The sequence below is a fragment of the Musa acuminata genome, chromosome BXJ2-9 (assembly GCF_036884655.1).
Source record: "Musa acuminata AAA Group cultivar baxijiao chromosome BXJ2-9, Cavendish_Baxijiao_AAA, whole genome shotgun sequence".
NCBI classification, from domain to species: domain Eukaryota; kingdom Viridiplantae; phylum Streptophyta; class Magnoliopsida; order Zingiberales; family Musaceae; genus Musa; species Musa acuminata.
The window spans coordinates 9,141,405-9,160,281 of NC_088346.1; the positions used below are offsets into that span (position 1 = coordinate 9,141,405).

The 18,877-nt window shown below is 38.7% G+C and overlaps 2 protein-coding genes and 1 long non-coding RNA gene across 3 annotated transcripts; 1 reads left to right on the forward strand and 2 right to left on the reverse strand.

The window, feature by feature from the left end:
- Nucleotides 1-3,467: 3,467 nt before the first annotated feature.
- On the forward strand, nucleotides 3,468-11,314 carry LOC135623015 (uncharacterized). Its single transcript, XR_010491246.1, has 4 exons — nucleotides 3,468-3,644; nucleotides 5,543-5,727; nucleotides 6,654-6,876; nucleotides 10,910-11,314. It is a non-coding gene; the product is annotated as an uncharacterized LOC135623015 (long non-coding RNA).
- LOC135623014 (glutamate receptor 2.1-like) lies at nucleotides 3,783-11,236 on the reverse strand. The gene is made up of 5 exons (XM_065125470.1): nucleotides 10,975-11,236; nucleotides 7,466-8,802; nucleotides 6,719-7,031; nucleotides 5,572-5,978; nucleotides 3,783-4,936 (listed from the first exon to the last, which is right to left on the reverse strand). The coding sequence occupies exons 1-5, from the start codon at nucleotides 11,234-11,236 to the stop codon at nucleotides 4,364-4,366; spliced, it is 2,892 nt and encodes a 963-aa protein (XP_064981542.1). The 3' UTR covers nucleotides 3,783-4,363.
- A 1,198-nt stretch (nucleotides 11,315-12,512) lies between the features above and the next one.
- On the reverse strand, nucleotides 12,513-18,877 carry LOC135623013 (protein ecdysoneless homolog). The gene is made up of 5 exons (XM_065125469.1): nucleotides 17,609-18,877; nucleotides 17,080-17,409; nucleotides 14,724-14,860; nucleotides 14,145-14,308; nucleotides 12,513-12,886 (listed from the first exon to the last, which is right to left on the reverse strand). Exons 1-5 carry the CDS (start codon nucleotides 18,790-18,792, stop codon nucleotides 12,695-12,697), a joined length of 2,007 nt encoding a protein of 668 aa, XP_064981541.1. The 5' UTR covers nucleotides 18,793-18,877; the 3' UTR covers nucleotides 12,513-12,694.

Here is an 18,877-nt window from a genome sequence, read left to right on the forward strand (position 1 = left end):
ATGACCATAGTTATTTATGGTTTGTGTTTAAAGGTGAATCAGTCTCATTATCATGATCTCATCACGATCCAATTCCCATTGCATAGATCCATGAATATATGTAAAGTGATAAAATGTCAAATAATATAATAAATAAAAAGAATGTATATTATGCCACATGTGCTATCACTTACGTAATTGGCTTGTAGGACATGTATGACCAGCACGGTTGTCTTGTGAGATCCAAGTTATCCTCCATCCACCAACGTGTATAAAGATTCAAATGAGAGAAACATAAGCTTATTTCTTGTTCATTATGGTAAAGAACGTAATCATAAACTTTCTTCTCTCCCTTTATCATAAGGAAAGAAATCCTAAATCTTATTCTCTCCATTTATGACAAAAGAAAGCTATTACAAACTTCATTTCTCTCCTTTAAATAATAAATATACATCCTAAATAGGAAAATAAAAAAAGAACTCTCTCTTTTCTTAAATCACTCAAGCTCATATTTAGAAATATCAAATTATTAACTTAAGTATCGGAGGGACCGGGTCGAGAACCCTTCCCTGACCTTAGTCTTCATGTAAGCACAATACTTCCACCTCGAGAGCATAATATTTTCATCTCAAGAGTGCAATACTTCTACCTCAAACATTCATGCATACATAGGTCTGGACCATGTCTAGTTGACTAAGACATCATTATGGTAAAGAACGTAATCATAAACTTTCTTCTCTCCCTTTATCATACCTTTATCATAAGGAAAGAAATCATAAATCTTATTCTCTCCATTTATGACAAAAGAAAGCTATTACAAACTTCCTTTCTCTCCTTTAAATAATAAATATACATCCTAAATAGGAAAATAAAAAAAGAACTCTCTCTTTTCTTAAATCACTCAAGCTCATATTTAGAAATATCAAATTACTAACTTAAGCATCGGAGGGACCGGGTCAAGAACCCTTCCCTGACCTTAGTCTTCATGTAAGCACGATACTTCCACCTCGAGAGCATAATATTTCTATCTCAAGAGTACAATACTTCTACCTCGAACATTCATGCATACATAGGTCTGGACCATGTCTAGTTGACTAAGACGTCAACGATATTTTTTCCTAAAATAAATAATTTCACTTCAGGTTGATACTATTCTTCAATTTGGTTTATTGATTTAGATAGAATTGAATCGATTTTAATTTAGAAAATATCAGTTCGATTGACTTCATTGCCTTAAGCCCTTAATTAATTAAAACTAGCATGAAAGGTACATCATAAATTTGATTCAGTTCGATTCTAACATTAACGATTCAATTGAGTGAATCTCTAGTAAGTGTTGTACCGTCGAGAAATTAAACATATACTAAGGAGACATCTATAAATGTTATAGTTAATGGAAGTAAGATAATCAGTATTGAAAAGGTGAGAAACTAAAAACTATAATTTAAATGCTTTTAATTTTTATAAAAAAATGTTAATTTGCTATTCCTATATCAAAACCGAAGTGTAGAATTAGTTTGACTTGGATTCAACCTAAATCGATATTTTTTAAATAAACTAATTAAAAATTCATAAAGTAAATTATAACTTACATTATTTGATGATCGATATAATAACTTGATTAACTTAAAATCCTGTGACTCGATAGGTTTAAATTCAAGTTAACAACAATAAACTATCATGCATTTATAACTCAATTCATATTCAATTCTTTATTCTTAGTATTAGATCAGCTCTAATAGCATTTGTCACGTAACCTAATGGGATAATCATAAGCTAATTCAAATTTATATTCACTTTATTATGAGATTAAATTTAGTGTTACACAGACTATATGTAATATCTAATGTCCTTCGAAGATGCATAATTTTATGAGAATCAAAGATGCACCCAAATGCCTCCAAAACAACTCCACCTTTTCCTAATGAAAACAAAAAGGCTCGACAGATAATATAGATCATCATGATGGCAACAGATCTCAAAGAACTGACCCTTGTCAGGATGCCACCAGTAGTCCACTGTTTTCCTGTTTGGTTGTTTACTGTATGTATCTATGCATCTGTTTGTATTTTCTCTGATCTCATTCACTCATGAATACCTCTTTCCTCCCAGTGGCCTTCCACTTAGAGTTGAATGGTGTCTACTGGATAGAACACCACCATTGGGATTTTTCCAAGTTTCTTTTACTGTCCATGTTGGATTCCAAAGATCAAAACCCTGCTAATATAGTTTGCTTTTGTGATACTTTCGATAGGTCTTCGTGGTTTGTTTTATTTCTAGATCCATTTAATACGTATTTAACACTTTTGAAGAATAATAATATAAATTTTAAGTGCCATCTTGAAGAATAATAATATAAATTTGAAGAATAATAATATAAATTTTGAAGAATAATAATAATATGTATTTAACACTAAACGTCCATTGTGGTAATATGATTGGTGGAAAATATTCATCATATTATAAATAATACAATGATAGCATCTAAATCTCCTGCTAACTATCTTTAATGGATCTGGTACCGCAGCATATAATCATTAGTGATAGGGATAAATCCTAACACTCCTAATCTTTCGACACATAAGGTCTAGAACCACCTACTTCTTATGATCATGGATATGATGTCATGTCATATGTATCGATTTTTCAAAATGAGCCCACCACTCCTCATTATCTCGTAATCGAGAAAATAAACCTAGCTGTGCATTAATAGTTGGCGGTATGACTCGGTTTTACCAGCCTTCCCTTCTGAACGAATGACGAAGGGACCACACCCTGCTCGACTCGAAGAAGCAAAGACGTCCGATCGGAGGTATCATCCTGATAGTCCCTTAAGAGCACACACCAGCAAGCCACCTACATTAAATGTTTTTGGCCACATTATGTAAGGGGAGGCTTCGACAAAAGCCAGTTCACTTCACCTAACACCTAAGTATAAAAGTCATGTCTTAGAACAGCTCTAGCAAGCCGACAAAGGAGACTTTTTATTCTCTTAATTCACTATTGTCTTTCTCTCCGTTTAATTTCATAGCTTAAATATTGTGGGGTCGAGTCGGGACACTCCTAGCACATATATATATATATATTGTGTAAAATTATCGACACAACCTAGAGGCATAATTAGAAAACTATCCAAATATAGAAGATTATCCAAATAAAGCTCATCGCTAAAAGACTGAGCCACTCCTAACAAACCATCTTTTCCTATAACTTTTTTCGTTCTATGCTTACTATTTATGTCAAAAAAATCATAAAAAAGAAACTATATTTTTGACAGAGAATCAATCGACTGCAGTTGGATATAGAAGTGGCCTTCAAAGTTGTACGCGTAGTATTACGTTTATATATATAAATATACATATACATATACATATACATATACATATATATATATATATATATATATATATATATATATATAATTTTTTAGTCTTATATTTCAGTAAAATAAGAGATTGCCACTTGCGGGATTGGAAAGATCACAAAAATCTAGTCTAGATTCCCAGGTTTCTTGCGGTTCACCCTCACATCCCACCAAGTTCAGCAAGCTGCCTCCTCTTACCTCTTCTTCTCCTTGTTCTTGACAGTAGGGAAGGGAAGGACCGAGAGATTCCAAGCAGGGAGGGACAGCATGTGGAGGGATAGAAGAGGAGGAGGAGGGCGAAGTAAGTTTCGGTCCTCTTCTGCAGTTAATCACTCATGTTCTTTGGGTTTTAAGCCTGCAACATCTTTATGTATCATTATGTTCTTATTCCTTGACATATCTCCCAAGAATCTTAGTATGTATCCATGTCCTAAGTCACTTGTATTGAAACATTTGATGTATGTAGGTTTCTGGTGTTTCTGATTTCGGTATGAAGCTTTCATTAGCAACAAGATTATGAGTACATGATGTTTATCTTCTGCATATAGCTTTTAGTCTTCTGGATAGACATTATGACATTCTACCTTATCTGTGGTTGAACTTTAGTGGTGTAGTGATTGGCAAGTAGTATGATTTCATTCCTTCTCCACATTTTGTGGAAATTTTGGATTCTTGGATGTGCCAACTGCAGCTGCACAATGCTAGGAGAAATCAGTGGTTGGTAATGCCAGATCTTGTTTATGAAAGAAGATGAAGCCAAGAATTGAACCCTATATAATCCACCTGAGATCCCTCATCGACGGGAGCCTCGTAGACTGCTTATGGGATCATGACATGATGCGGATTACTAATATATTAGTCAATATCCTGTGTAACCCTGTAAATGTTAATATTGTTGTTTCCTTACATTAGTTCACAGGTGGAATCTGGTTGAACTTTTGGCTAAATGACTGATTGAATATGGAAAATACAAGATTTCCTGTTTGATTGCTTCAGTATTAATATTGGTAATAATAGATCTTAATGCCTTCGGTTGGTTACAATAATAGAGATCGGTCCGGCTTCGGAACATGGACTTGCAAGCTCTGCAGAGGAGCTTTCTCCTGGAGGGCAGGAAACATCAGAAAGGTTGGATATGCTTCTTCGACCATTTGAAGGATCATCGTCTAGTGTCACTGGAATTTCACCTGAGTTTCTGCGGGTTCCGTCGTTATCTTGTTCTGAGTCTTCACCGTTATCCTTCCTGAAAGTGTTGGCACTATAATCTTTCTTGTTGTAGTATCTTACCCAAGATATGAGCCTTTGTGAAATGGACTTATCACGATCGATGTCTCTCATTTCATGCCAATTCTTGCAGACAAAGGATGCTAGAAATATCACCAGGGCACAAGTCGAAACGGCTCCACTTAGAAGAAATAACCCCCAGAAGCTGTTAAAGCCGAGGCTACCAGAGCCAACAATGTCACCCTGTTTTAGACAAGAATCGCGACCCCCGAACCACTTCTTCTCGATCTGTATCATGCTGTCACCCTCAGTTACATTTAGGATTCCCCTTGATATGTCAGGGACCACAGGAGAGCCTTTGGGGAATACCTGTGGAGGAATAGAAAGATCGATTAAATATGAAACTGTTTCCATCACAATTTAGGAACATCTTAAGAGTTAAAGACATACTCAGCAACACAGACCTTGATTTTTTAAATTATGTAACAGTAATTTTCAAAGGTCTACCTTTGAACTTGTGTTATCTTGTAGTTTTTGAGTCTCAAGTATAAGATTACTACATATGAAGTTTTCGGTTGAGAAAAATATCAAAAGTGCAGATTTAGAAGGTAGGAAAGATGAAGCTGCCTAAACTCCTAGTGGAAATTTACCGTTGATATTTTCTTAAGTTATTTGAAACTTAAGAACACATCCTTAAACATACCATGGCAGCAGTAACAACAACAGGCCATGTCGTCCTAAACAATGACAAAACTTACGTCATGAAAATTAAACTAAAGTTCCGTAAAATTATAAGCAGTATTTTGATTTCCTTGATCTGTTACATCTGAAGCATCCTTTTTTGTTGCAGCAAGCAGTAGCTTACGAATTTGGCAATATGCAAGTTTATTGTGCTAGATGTAGATGTTGATATACTATTTTCCTTTAATATAAGGACTCTTAACATTTTCTGTTGATGCAATTAATTGCGTGCAGATGTCTAGAAGAAGGTTGATGGAACTTACAAATCCAAATCCTGCAGTCTTGTAAATTGGTCCAACCATCGTGTAACCTTTACAGTACTTTGAAAGGAATTGCTTGATATATGGGATTTCATGGACAATGGCCGCAACACCACCACTGTGGCTTCCTTTCTTCAGGGCCTCAACATACTCATCTGAGTAAGAATAGCCTCTCATTCTTTTCTCATCGAAGTTGAGTTGCATCAATAGGCCTTTCACAAAGGAATTGATGGGATATCCTACATACTCCCCATTATTTTGAAGCTCATGTAGGTCAGTGACAGTTGGCTGAAGCTGTTGCACTGTAAGCATTGAGGTTAAACTAGCGGTATAACTGGATGTAAGAATTAGCACCACAAACACCCATATAATCACCACAATTCTAGACAGAAGATTCTCCAACTTCTCCCCTGCAGACATTTTTTGAAAAACCCTTTAGCAAAAATAGCATGGCTCACACTTGGAATTCTGTATGTAGGATGTCAATGCTCGGTACGCATGAAAGTGATAGTAACTAATAGCAAGCCTTATAATGTAGAAGGCATTACTGGTTCTTGAGTCCTTAACTGGACTTTCTTCCTTGTAGGTGGCATATTTGAGGTAGATCATGTTTTTCTGACTGTTTTAAGGGAGAGCTTCCATCATTTCATTTCATTTTAAATAACTCTACAATTAAAACATGTCATAAGTAGAGCAAATACTAGTGGATTAAAAATGGTATATTCATAAGTAAACTTTGGCAATCTTAGTTACAATGTTACAGAAAAAGATAATCTAGATGTTTTTCAGAATTCTAAAAGCATATGTGCCAATATTTTGAATGGTTATCCAAAAGTTTGCTGCATGCTCATTGTTCTTTCAGGTCAAATATAAAGATAACTATTAACTTTCTGGTACTTTGTTTTGCTACAAGAGTTTATTTAAATTTTCATGCTATCTTTTTTTTTCCTTGTTTCAATATAAGGCAATGAGTAGGTCAGGTTTATGAATAAGTAGTTCAGGATGCAAGTCATTTCGTCTTCAAGATTATTCGGTCTATAAACATATCACTATGAGTTAACTGATTAACATATGATGCATGCTAGAAACCCATACAGCCATTTTTCTACTTAAAATGAGGAGAAAGTGTTCGAGGAATCAGTTACGCAACTGTGGGCAAAAACTAGCGTCGAGAAAGAGAAGTAGAAGATTGTCCCAAGCTGCTGGCTAACTGGACCCCTAAACTCCATGTTGATGCGATGTTCGAGCACCCACACAACAAATCCAGTGTAGAAGAAAGCAGCCAAGCTCCCCAACCACAAATCAAAGGTCAGTGGCTTCAAAAATATCCATGCATTCTTGTTGATGCTGTCCTTGACTGGTACTAGCATTGCAATGCCTGATTCAGTGTAAGGTAATGTAAAGTCCACATAGCGAGATCGGTTTTCTCTAATTGTTACATCCCCTACCACAGAGTCATATTTCTGCTGACAGAGATCAATTAGTATAAATCGTATGCTTGGAGATGATGAAATAATGCTGGAAATAGTAAACTAAAAACCATTTAAGCGACAAAAATACTCAAAAAGACATCATGATAGTATAAATACATCAAATTAAGCTTCAAACATTCTTAAGAAAGCCGTTTCATTATACAAGATCTCAGATTTGAAGTTCACCTGCAAACACTTCTAGACATGATGATGCAACAGGTTTAGCTTTTTCAAATGTAACGCAAGTTTGATACATTAAATATTTCCAGAAGAAGTTTGATCATGATCAATAATTTCTAGGTAGTTTTTATGATTTAGATAGGAATTGGTCTTTGACTCATATAGTCATCTAAGGTTATACTAGATAAACAGAAAAGATCACTTCATTATCCATCTTGTAGTTCAGTATCATAACTAGTACTTGCCTGGAAATAGACCTGATCCACAAGGTCATCGTATGTCCCTGCACACAGTCCTTTTTCATTCTCGAAAGGGATGTACTCATGTGGAAGAGCATAAGGCAATGTCTGCAATGCAGCTTCGAAGACATCAATGCAGAACCCACTTACAGTGATCGCATTGGTGATGGGATTCCTTTCCACCTTCACAAATTCATCAGTTTCATCGAACAAAGGAACACCAATCCTTAACTTCTTCCCACTTAATGGCATCTCCCAACCCTTTGGAACAACAGTTGATTCTCCTGGCCAGATCACTGGATTCATATCAGTCATCAAGGCTGAATACTCTTTAGTTCTGTTCTTTTTAAGTTGTTTTATAATTCCATGCTGGGGTGTCCAGAACCCAATTTCTCTCCCTCCTTTACCAACCACATTGATAATCTGAAATGTGGAGGACTGCAACTGCCCACCTGCAAAAAGAAATTCCCCACTTATACCTCTGAATCTGCTTTCAGATATCAATTTTAGCAGTAGAGGACCAGCAATAGACACCCCCAACCTGTCTGATCCTGTTGAGTTACCGGTATTTGCTAGCTTCAGAAAGCTAGAATTTATGCCCTTAACATTTTCTGCTGCCATCGCCACAGTCCATACTGTATCATAAGCCCACAAGGCAAAGATCCCAGGTTCAGCAGGCTGATCATCAGGGTTCTCCTGCTGAAACCTCCTCCTCCATCTCCTGGCAAAATGATCGAGCTTTCTAGACTTGGGAACATATAGTCTTACACCAATTGTACCTTGCATTGATGCAATGATAGATGGGTCAAGTGACTCAACAAGACCTGTTAGTCCATCGGTCATGATCCATGCATATCCTTGGCTCATCAAACCGGCTTCATTGACCTTCCTGAAGAGGCGAGAACCCATGGGAACTGACATGTGCACGATGAAGACCCTGGTTTGCATGGTCATCAGTTTGTAGAGTTCTTCAATTATTTGGTCATCAGTTGCCACTAAGGAAATCACACTGCGGTAGGGGACACGGCAGTCAACCTGTTCAAGGGAATCGATGAGGTATGGTATGATGCCCCTACCATAATCGGAGTCCTCATAGACAGGTACAACCTCCCTCCATCCATAAGCCCTGATAATGGAGGATATACTATCCACCTGAACAGCATCATCAAATGCTGCCCGTACAAAATACGGTGTTAGGGCGGATGAGAGGGAAGGACTTGTTGCCGTGAAGGAGATAATAGGGACATGAGATTTGTTGCCGACATAAGAGACCAGTGCTGCTTGTGAGGATTTTTGAGGGCCTATAATGACCTGCACCTCTATCTTCTCTATAAGATCCAAAGCTGTGTGTGCAAGCAAAGAAAATGTAGTTGTCAATATAAAACACTGCAACACCAAATTTGTCGATCAACATTTAGATATCAGACAAGCATACAGTACTAATTTAATGTTAAAGGAAGATGCCAATATGTTTTGATGCTTGTGTTGAGGGGGCAGCAAATATTTGGAATGAAATCAGCATAGCAACTGATCTATTACCTACAAATTTTACTCAAATCTCCAACTGACATGGTGGCCGCTTATAGATCAGTTCTAGATTCATTCTCAACTTGTAAGTATTTCAAGAGAAGGGGTTGACAAACTAAACATTGGATGTTGTAATCATGGTATGCAGTACCGAATGGTACTGCCCTGTACTGGTGGTACGGTCCAATGGTATACCGGTATACAAATCGTCCGGTATCGCTACAGTACTACAGTATTACACTGTAGCATTATTACAGTGATATAATTCTATACTATAGCATTGCTATAGTACTACAGTAATAAAAATATATATAAAATTATTCGGTACACCCTGGTATACTGCTCAGTACGCCCTGGTGTACCGCTCGATATGCCCTGGTGTACCGCTCGGTACACTGGTACTATACCGTACCGAGCCAACCTCGAAACACCGGTATGGTACGGTATTACATACCTTGGTTGTAACCTATTTTCTTTATCTTTTACCATTCAACATAGAATTCTTTGATTGGCATTTTCTGTATCAGATAGAGACACAGATCCATCAATAATGTTTCCTGAGAAAAAAAAAATCAGAGATCAAATTGTCTGGAGGTGGACTTCTGATGATTCTTTTTAAGCTAAAACATCTATATACCTTTCTGCACAGAAACTGACATATTATATCTGCTAGCATCTGGAAGGGTAAAAATACCAGTATGGAGACCGGTAGCCTGTCAAGGCTGCTATTTACTAGTTGTTACTGTACTGGTATGGTCTGATACAACAATATAAGATGGGAAGAATTATTACCATGGTGCTGGTGTACCAATACCAGATTGGACTGGTACATACTAGGTGATGTGCTCACTATACCAAAAAACTCCAAACCATATCAAAGGTTCCTGTGAAGTTCAAATTCTTTGCTTGGTTGCTATAAAGAATGTTTACATGCAAAATTTATCAAGGTAGAAGGGCTATTAATGTTTAAAGATTGTCAGTTGTCAACATCATTGAAGAGTAAATATGATTTATTCATGTGGTGTACTTTTGCCAAACTTGGGTAGAAAGTATAAAGTTGCAATTGTGATTTTAATGATCATCCTCGTAATTTTTATGTGTTGTTTAGGAAATCAAGCTTAGTTGCTATCTAAAGAGAATTAGATTATTAGATCATGAAAGATTTGGCCTTCATGTGGTACTGCTTTATCTGGCTGAAAAGGAGTGAAAGGACCTGTTTAGGAGTCTCAGAGGGTGAAGAGTTATCTTCTTATCTGAAATTATTCTTTAGTAGGTTTCCTTGTGGAAGGCACTTTCTCACTTTTTTCTTCCTCGAGATAAAACGAAGAATGAAGCCAAAAGTTATGGTTAGGAAACCCTTTGGAACTATATTTTTCTTTAGTAAATTTCCACCTCATCTTTTTCTAGATAAGAAGGCAAGATTGGTAGAAAATGGGCTTTCTTTTTTTGTTAATTGTTCTTGAATTTTTCTTTCTGTTCTTATTGTCCTGAACTAGAAAAAAAAATGGCGAATATAAGAAACAGACATGCTGACAGCTAACACCTTATTAGACAGAACAAATTCATGTCAGACTTGAAGTCTGGTGTGGAGCTTTTCTCTCCATATGGCTTCAGATATTTGTAGTTCCTAATGACAAAAAGCAGATTGAATGCCATTTTCTTATTTCTTTTCATTTTTTGTTGTTGTTTTTTTTTTTTGTTCAGAAAGGTGGTCAAAAAGTAGAGATGTTCTTCTACTTCTGTAGTATGTTTGCTTATCAATACATTTCAACACTGCTACTTAAGCCTCAAATAGTCTATCACATGAAGCCCACAAACTTATGCTAACCGTCGAGATTGATGGATGCATGAATGTATCCATTTCCTTCACACTTAGACTTGGATTTTGTATGTTTCTAAGTTTGTGTTATCTTTCTGTTTCAGAAATAATTGCAAAGGCATAAAAATTCTGATACTAATCAGATAACAAAAGATAACTGGATAGCTACCTGCAGAAGCCGCCTGCACCACATCGTTACCCGAATCTTTGGTGTGGAGAACCAGTCTCGTGGTGTAGTTGCTGTTGATGGAGTAGAAGTCATCGATCGCCATCGATATGCTAGTTTGCCCCATTTTTCCGACCAAGGTGGTCAGGTCAAGGATTACTCCAACATGAAAGGGATTTTCCATAATGTTGCTGACATTTCTCTGTGCTGCTGAAAAGAGAATGAACATGAACAGGAAGACAATGACACCAGTAGGTTTCTCCATTTTGAGCTACAGACTGTTTGCTCAATTACTGTGCCGATTTGCCTTTTATAAGATCTCTTAGGAAGCTAAAAGAAGTCAGATTATTGCAAGATAGTTTCCTTTGACAGAGTCAGTATGCCATTTATTATGATGAGATGAGAGTACAACAGTTCAGCATGAAGTCTTCTTCTGCATGCGATCTCTGCCGTGAGCAGCCTTTGCCAAGTCTTCCTCAAGACTTCTAACTCATCTCATTCCACAACACAAAGTAGCTTCTCATGTTGTACTTCTCTTCAAGGTCAAGATTCTTGTTTTGCACACAACTTCCATGGCTTCTCTCTCATGCACATAATAGCTACTGGTAACTCATCTGAAGCTGCTAGTTCATTCACAAAGCCATGAAGTAGTTGTGATTCTTTAAGATGCTCAATGGTGGATACCTTGATTAAGTCAACCAGAATCTTTTTTCTAAAAGAATTATGCTATGCTATACATATGAACTAAATAATACACTCATGCCTCACTACTACAGGTACAGGGAAGTGGGTGGAAAAATCTCAGCTCTAAACAAGTAGGAGAGTTGAAAGATTCAAACAGATTGAAGGCATGGGAAGTTTCTCATCAGCATACTTCCAATCGAAAGGAAACAGAGCTTAGGGTACTGTTCATAAAAGAATGATTCCATATGCACATGTAGAGCACAGCATTGCAATCTAGGAGGGCAAGAGATGGATTATAAGAGAAAACACACAGGCTATAGCATCTTCCCTCAATGGCATTGACTTGCCATGGATTTCTGAGAAGCTGAAACAAGTCTAATCATAATAAGATGGCTTACTTTGTCAAACTCCGATGTAATCCAAGCACTATGATGAGCTCAGAGTATAATAGTTGCCTCGATGACTTTGATTAGTATGAAAGGAATTGATTTGGAAAATGATGTGCATCATCAACAAAATGCTACTAGGTGGACACCTCATCTCCATCAACTCTTCGAGTTCAAGCTCCTGTTGTAGTTTGGTTCATCTTCTTGATTGAGCTATTATTTTGATTATGGCAAATACCAGATGACATTCATGACAAATCTTACTTGATAGAACATAACTCAATAACCATCTTGCTGTATAGATTGCATCTTTGAAAACTAAACAGGCTTTCCTATGCTGTGAAATGGCATTGTATTGTCTTCTCAAATCTGTGGAGAATAACTAAACCATTAATCTGACAATATATATATATATAATCTTTTTTGCTCAATCATAGCTGCTTGCCTGCATGTGACAGAAAAAAGCTATGCTAACTCAGAACAAAGAACTTAGCATGTATAATCCCGACAGGAGGAAGAAAGGTGAAATATATACAATCATGAAAATAGAACATTCCCTTGAGGGAAAATTAACTTGCCTATCCACCAGTTTTCAATAATCAGATGGTACAACACTTCAGTAGCCGCACTAATGTACATCCCATGGGAATGAACTATGGCTTCTTTGTATCAGGAGGGACTTTTACCCCCATGAGTCCAAGCAGATTCGAAGTTGGACCTGGAAGGCCTTGTTGAGAAGAAAATGAATCAAGAAGACTTTTAACGAGGTTGACATCCACATCAACAGGGGTTAACTCCTCGTTCATATCATTTGCAGCATTGGATGTTGTAGCATTTGATGGTTCCTGGATAATGCCATATTGCAAATTAGTATAACAAAAATCAATTGAGAAAAACTCCAGGGAAACTTAACCTTCTAGTAAAAAGCCCATAGATAAGCATTTGCTTAGTGCTAAAAAACTTGACCTAACTCAAAATATCAGAGTTAGCTTCCCCAGTAGTGCTCAAACTTGTAGTTATTTCGACCGGTTCTCCCATATTATCAGCTACAGCTCATTTTTGCAAGAAATCATTGTTTTCCTCTCCAGAATTAGCTTTTGCATACTAATGTGTAAAGGTTTTTTAATCAATCCTCTGGTTGGTTGATATTTGAAAGAGGTGTCACTTACTAATATTTATATTTTTAAAAGACAGATGTTTACGTAGAATGGCGTAAGATTCAAAATTTCTAACCAAGGTTCTCGTTCTAACGTTTGATCATTACTTTAAATATACAAAAACAAAGTTCAATTGTTTATTTGAGGCTCCTAGATAATCCTATTGAAAAGCTTCCCCGTATATCTTCTCTCTCTCTTTTCTTGTATCTCATTCTATTTTGTATCTTCTTCTCTTTCATCTTACTTCATCATAATGGAATGCTTAGGAATTAGGAGCATTCTCCCATTATTCAAAACAATTTCATACATTGTTGTTTCAGATAATGAGGAAATATCATCGAAGTTCCAACAACTGAGGATAACTATCAACACTGAATAAATGGACCTAGAGAATTTCAAAAGAGTAAATAAAAATGGAGTAGATTATCATCGAAGAAAATTCACTTTTGCTCCTCAATAATCTGTAAAGAAATATTAAGGTTTGATGATTATTTCACACTCAAGTTCCAATAGATCTTTTGTCATTAATTTCAACATAATTTTAAATTTGAATATGTAAGTATCATTTGATTTTACTAATTGAGGATTGCCAGATGTTCAACCATATTAAAATCAATAAAATTTACTAATCCATCTCCAAGCAATGACAAGACCAAATACATTAATTAGGGCATTGCACAGGTTTCATGCTAGCAATATGTATGCCAAAGCTACAACATAAATACAAAAAGATGGCAACAACACTAAAAAAATACTGACAATGGAATACAGTAGATTCCAATTTTCAAATAATTCGTGCTAGCAATATGTATTTCAATTTTCAAATAATATCAATTAACGAAAGAAAGATTAAAAAGTATGCAATGAATACATGTCATTTAATTGAAAAATCAGCAGAAAAAGAAAAAGAACTGAAAAAAAATTAAGAAACAGAATCAAATATTACCTCAGTGACATTGTTGGACTGCTGGTGTGCACGAATGAAGCTTTTCTTCAGAATAGTTGCATTAAGTTCTTCGTTTAAAGTATCAGAATACAACTGCATGAAACCTTCCTCTGAGTTGTCGTCTTCCAGTTCTTCTGCAAGATCACCTTCATATTCAGAATCATCTGCAACAAACAAAGCTTAAATAAGAGTACTGCTCTTTTCAAAATAGCCACTGAAAATGAGTTCTGAGAATACATTACAAACTAAGAAAAGTGAACATGAAAAGCAATTAATGTCTCAGAATAGGTAGTCTTAAACAATCACCTCGCCCATTCCCAAAATCACTGTCAGGGCTTCCACTAAAATGATACTGCCTTGTTTTTCTTATGTTTTCTTCTTTTTATTTCTTTTGTTTTCTTTAACTTGACTACACAGCAACAAAAAATGAATAGAGATTGACACCTCCATATACTAACAGTGCTAATCTTGAAAACCATGCTCTTTGATTCTACGCTAGAGCTTTTCCCAGAGAAGAATCAAAGGAGATGACAACCAAGGCATGAATTTTGATTTATTACAAATAATAGGTAAAAATACCATATTCCATATCCGATGATGAGGTATGTCCTTCAAGTTCCTCATCTGATCCAACTCCTTCACATGGGACCTCCCCTAACACTGATTCCATAGCTTTCATGAATTGATCAGCATCAAGTTCCACTGACTTTGAATTCCTGTTTTAGTCAACAAGTTAGATCAGATGGCAAGTCATTAACTAAAGACTCATCAGTAAGTGTTGGAAAACTGAAGTACCCAACAATATGTTCATAAATACCCAATTCCACAAAATAAAAAGAAATAGACTTCAGATATCATTGCACATGGAATTTACCCTAAGGACAAGATTTGTGGGCATGTGTTTGTCCAATTTAGATTTTAGATTTTCATGAACTTCAAAAAAGTCAAACACTGAGACCTTACATTACAAAATCAAGAACAGATAAAAAGGTTCACCCGGTGCAAAGACTCATGCCAACAATGCAGGGTAGACCAAGTTAAAACACGCACCATTAACCCTACAAGTATTGAAGTAGTTGTGTCAGTGACTAAAACCCCCAGTCATCCACATTCCCAAAAAACAACCTTACCAAGACAAAAAGGCTCCTCCTCATAAGAGTGGACAAAAATTGTACATCAAATACAAGAAATATCTATGATTAAATAGCCTTTAAGTTAATTTTGGTCATTTCTTGCTTCCTCTCTTTGATTTTTCTGCCCAGGTTTTACAACCATAAGCAACTGCCCAGACCAATGACTAATAACCTCATCCTTTCTGCTTCTCCTACCTATGAATGTGCCTAATCCCTTTCATCTTTTTATCACCATGGTACACTTCCAACAGAGTCAGTAACACATCATTGCAAAAAACATCATCCCTTCTCCCTTCTGCTAATGTACCAAAACAAATTGTGCCCTCCAATGAAAGCATGATGATCTGGTTAAGATGGCCAAAGATTACTCTTCACCCAACAGCATCATTTATGTAACACCCATGATTAGTCCCACATCGAAAGTGGGCAGGATTAAGATTGACTTATAAGGGTCTGATGAGTGTACTACTATCAACTTCAGCTTAAGCATTTTGGTCAGTGGTTTAGACCAAACGAAGTTGATAGGCCAGTTAGCCTATCAGGCCCGAGTCATAATATTTGGTATCAGAGTCGACCTAGCATTTGGGCATGGTGAGGGGGCTCGAGTAGGAAAGGGCTACCCGTAGACGGAGTCAGAGGACTCGTCACGGCGTGGAGCCACCACTGGGCTACGCCTCACATGCACTATGCTAGGGTCTGATCTGGGTTATGTTGGGGCTTGACGAGGACGTCAAGCCTTTGAGTGGGGGTGATTGTAACACCCCTGATTAGTCCCACATCGAAAGTGGGCAAGATTAAGATTGGCTTATAGGTCTGATGAGTGTACTACTATCAACTTCAACTTAAGCATTTTGGTCAGTGGTTTAGACCAAACAAAGTTGATAGGCCAGTTAGCCTATCAGGCCCGAGTCATAATATTTAGTATCAGAGCCGACCTAGCATTTGGGCAAGATGAGAGGGCTCGAGTAGGAAAGGGCTACCCGTAGACGGAGTCAGAGGACTCGTCACGGCGTGGAGCCACCACTGGACTACGCCTCACATGCACTATGCTAGGGTCTGATCTGGGTTATGTTGGGGCTTGACGAGGACGTCAAGCCTTTAAGTGGGGGTGATTGTAACACCCCTGATTAGTTCCACATCGAAAGTGGGCAAGATTAAGATTGGCTTATAAGGGTCTGATGAGTGTACTACTATCAACTTCAGCTTAAGCATTTTGGTCAGTGGTTTAGACCAAACAAAGTTGATAGGCCAGTTAGCCTATCAGGCCCGAGTCATAATATTTGGTATCAGAGCCGACCTAGCATTTGGGCAGGGTGAGAGGGCTCGAGTAGGAAAGGGCTACTCGTAGACGGAGTCAGAGGACTCATCACGACGTGGAGCCACCATTGGGCTACGCCTCACATGCACTATGCTAGGGTTTGATCTGGGTTATGTTGGGGCTTGACGAGGACGTCAAGCCTTTGGGTGGGGGTGATTGTAACACCCCTGATTAGTTCCACATCGAAAGTGGGCAGGATTAAGATTGACTTATAAGGGTCTGATGAGTGTACTACTATCAACTTCAGCTTAAGCATTTTGGTCAGTGGTTTAGACCAAACGAAGTTGATAGGCCAGTTAGCCTATCAGGCCCGAGTCATAATAATTTAGCTTCTACTCAGTACAGAGACAACATATAATTTTTTTTCACTATATAGTTTAACTAAGATTCATTGAAGGAGAGCAAAGAATCAAACTTGACAAGCATATTTTGCAGAACAAGTGACAAAGTTCACGTAATAAAACTGGCTATCATAGACAAGAACCTGTTCTCAGGAACCTCTGCCCCTTCAAAACTCGAGAGCTTTTGGACAAATGCTTGCATAGTTTCTGTTATATCTTTAAGATTGAAATCATCAGGTAGTGAGCTAGAAGCCTTTCCAGTGCTCTTCTGCTGCTTCCTCTGCTTCCTTTCATCTTCGTAGTCTTCCATTTCTTTCTGTCTCTCCATAATAGCAGTGTTCAACTCCTCTTCCCCATCATACATCCAGGAATCATCATCATTAGGAGGAAGCTCAATGCCCTTGAAGCCATCGACAGAATAGGACATGGAGAGTATTTCATCTATCCGTCGAACAGGAGCATTCAGAACCTCCCTACAAAATGTAAAGTTCCATTACAAAACTCAAACAAAACTAATGATTTTTGCAATACTATACAAATCATATAATTTTCCATATAATAGCTTCACAAGAGGTCTGAGCCTATATAACTTGGATAAGAACATGACAATGCTAGTATAACACCTGAATCTTCAAATGATCAAACTCAAGAACCACAAGAATGTAGCTTTACCTTGTTCGGGAATACAGAGAACTGTTCTTATAGTACTCTAATGCACTATCCATAATCCTCTGGTACTCCTTAGATCCAGGAAGAAGTCCAGTGAAGCACCCACTACTCTCCAAACTCTGCTTGAAAGCTTCCCAAGTGCTACCCTTCCCTTCCTCCCCAGCTTGCCTCCTCTCCTGATACATCATTTCGAACCCACAAGCTATCTTCATGCCCAATTCCGCCTCCATAAAAGCAGCAGGCCCCTCCTCCCTCGACGGCATCAGGTAGCCCGTTGGCGCCTGAAACTTCTGCTGCACCAGCTGAGCGTACATGGCCCTCGACATCCGAACTGAGACCCTGACCATCTCGATATCCCCATCGCTGCCCCTCAAAAACCTCTCCATTCTGGCTGCGTGCTTCATGGTATCAACATCTCGGTCATAGAACGCCTCTACTGCCAGAGAGATCAAGAAAGGCTCCTCCTTCAGGACCTGCGCCACTGGCAGTGGAACTCTGACCCTGACTCTCTGCATATTGGCCATGGCCTTGTCAGGATACCCGGAAATCTTCCTTAAGATCGCAGCTTGGACCTTGTCGGAGGCTCTGGTATCGACCTCCTCGCTCCGGACCGATGCGAGGGCGGCTTCGAGGGAGGGGGTATCCGGGAAGACCCGTTTGGGAACGATGTGCAGCTGGCCGCCCCGGATAAACACTCGGTTGGCAGCAGTGTCGGGTTCGAGCCAGCGAGGTAGGGCGAAGGCGGCCTCGATGAGCAGGAAATCGCCATCGGAGTCCCAGGCGCGGGCGGTGATGGAGGGCACGGCGGACGAAGCGGCGAAGAGGAGGGCAGCGACGAGCCACTCGTCGTCGAGGGCGTCGCCAAAGCGGAGTTTTCCGTGGAGGTGGGGGTGGGGGGGCGAGCGGCAGAGAGGGCAAGGGCCGTCGAGGGAGGAGGGGATGGAGATGGCGAAGGGCTCGTGCTGCCAGATGTAGTCACGGCAAAGGGGGGAGAGGAGGGATACGAGGTGGAGGTGGAGGGAGCGGAGGACGGAGAGGGACTCGGAGGGGGGTAGGGCGGCGGGGAGGTCCGGGTAGACGGCGTAGAAGACAGTGTCTTCGGGGATCCGGTGTGCTCGATGAGGGAAGAGAGATGCAGCGGAGGCGGAGGCGGAGGCGGAGGACGAGGACGAGGAGGGCTTCGCCATGGAGCAGAGAAGAGCGAGAGGGAGGCGCGCGGTCTGCTAAGTCGGGAGACGAAACCCGATGCTTCGCGATGGTAAAAGGTTGAAG

What these genes read in the sequence shown, in the direction of transcription:
- LOC135623014 (XM_065125470.1), bottom strand. Translation starts at nt 11,236, where the DNA reads ATGGAGAAACCTACTGGTGTCATTGTCTTCCTGTTCATGTTCATTCTC. An exon ending in TGGATCAGGTCTATTTCCAG is followed by an intron (nt 7,032 to 7,465) that starts GCAAGTACTAGT and finishes CTCTGTCAGCAG; the next exon opens with AAATATGACTCTGTGGTAGG. An exon ending in AGACTGCAGGATTTGGATTT is followed by an intron (nt 4,937 to 5,571) that starts GTAAGTTCCATC and finishes ATTCCTCCACAG; the next exon opens with GTATTCCCCAAAGGCTCTCC.
- LOC135623013 (XM_065125469.1), bottom strand. Translation starts at nt 18,792, where the DNA reads ATGGCGAAGCCCTCCTCGTCCTCGTCCTCCGCCTCCGCCTCCGCCTCC. An exon ending in GCAGAGGTTCCTGAGAACAG is followed by an intron (nt 14,861 to 17,079) that starts GTTCTTGTCTAT and finishes TGACTAAAACAG; the next exon opens with GAATTCAAAGTCAGTGGAAC. An exon ending in ATCATCGGATATGGAATATG is followed by an intron (nt 14,309 to 14,723) that starts GTATTTTTACCT and finishes TGTTTGTTGCAG; the next exon opens with ATGATTCTGAATATGAAGGT.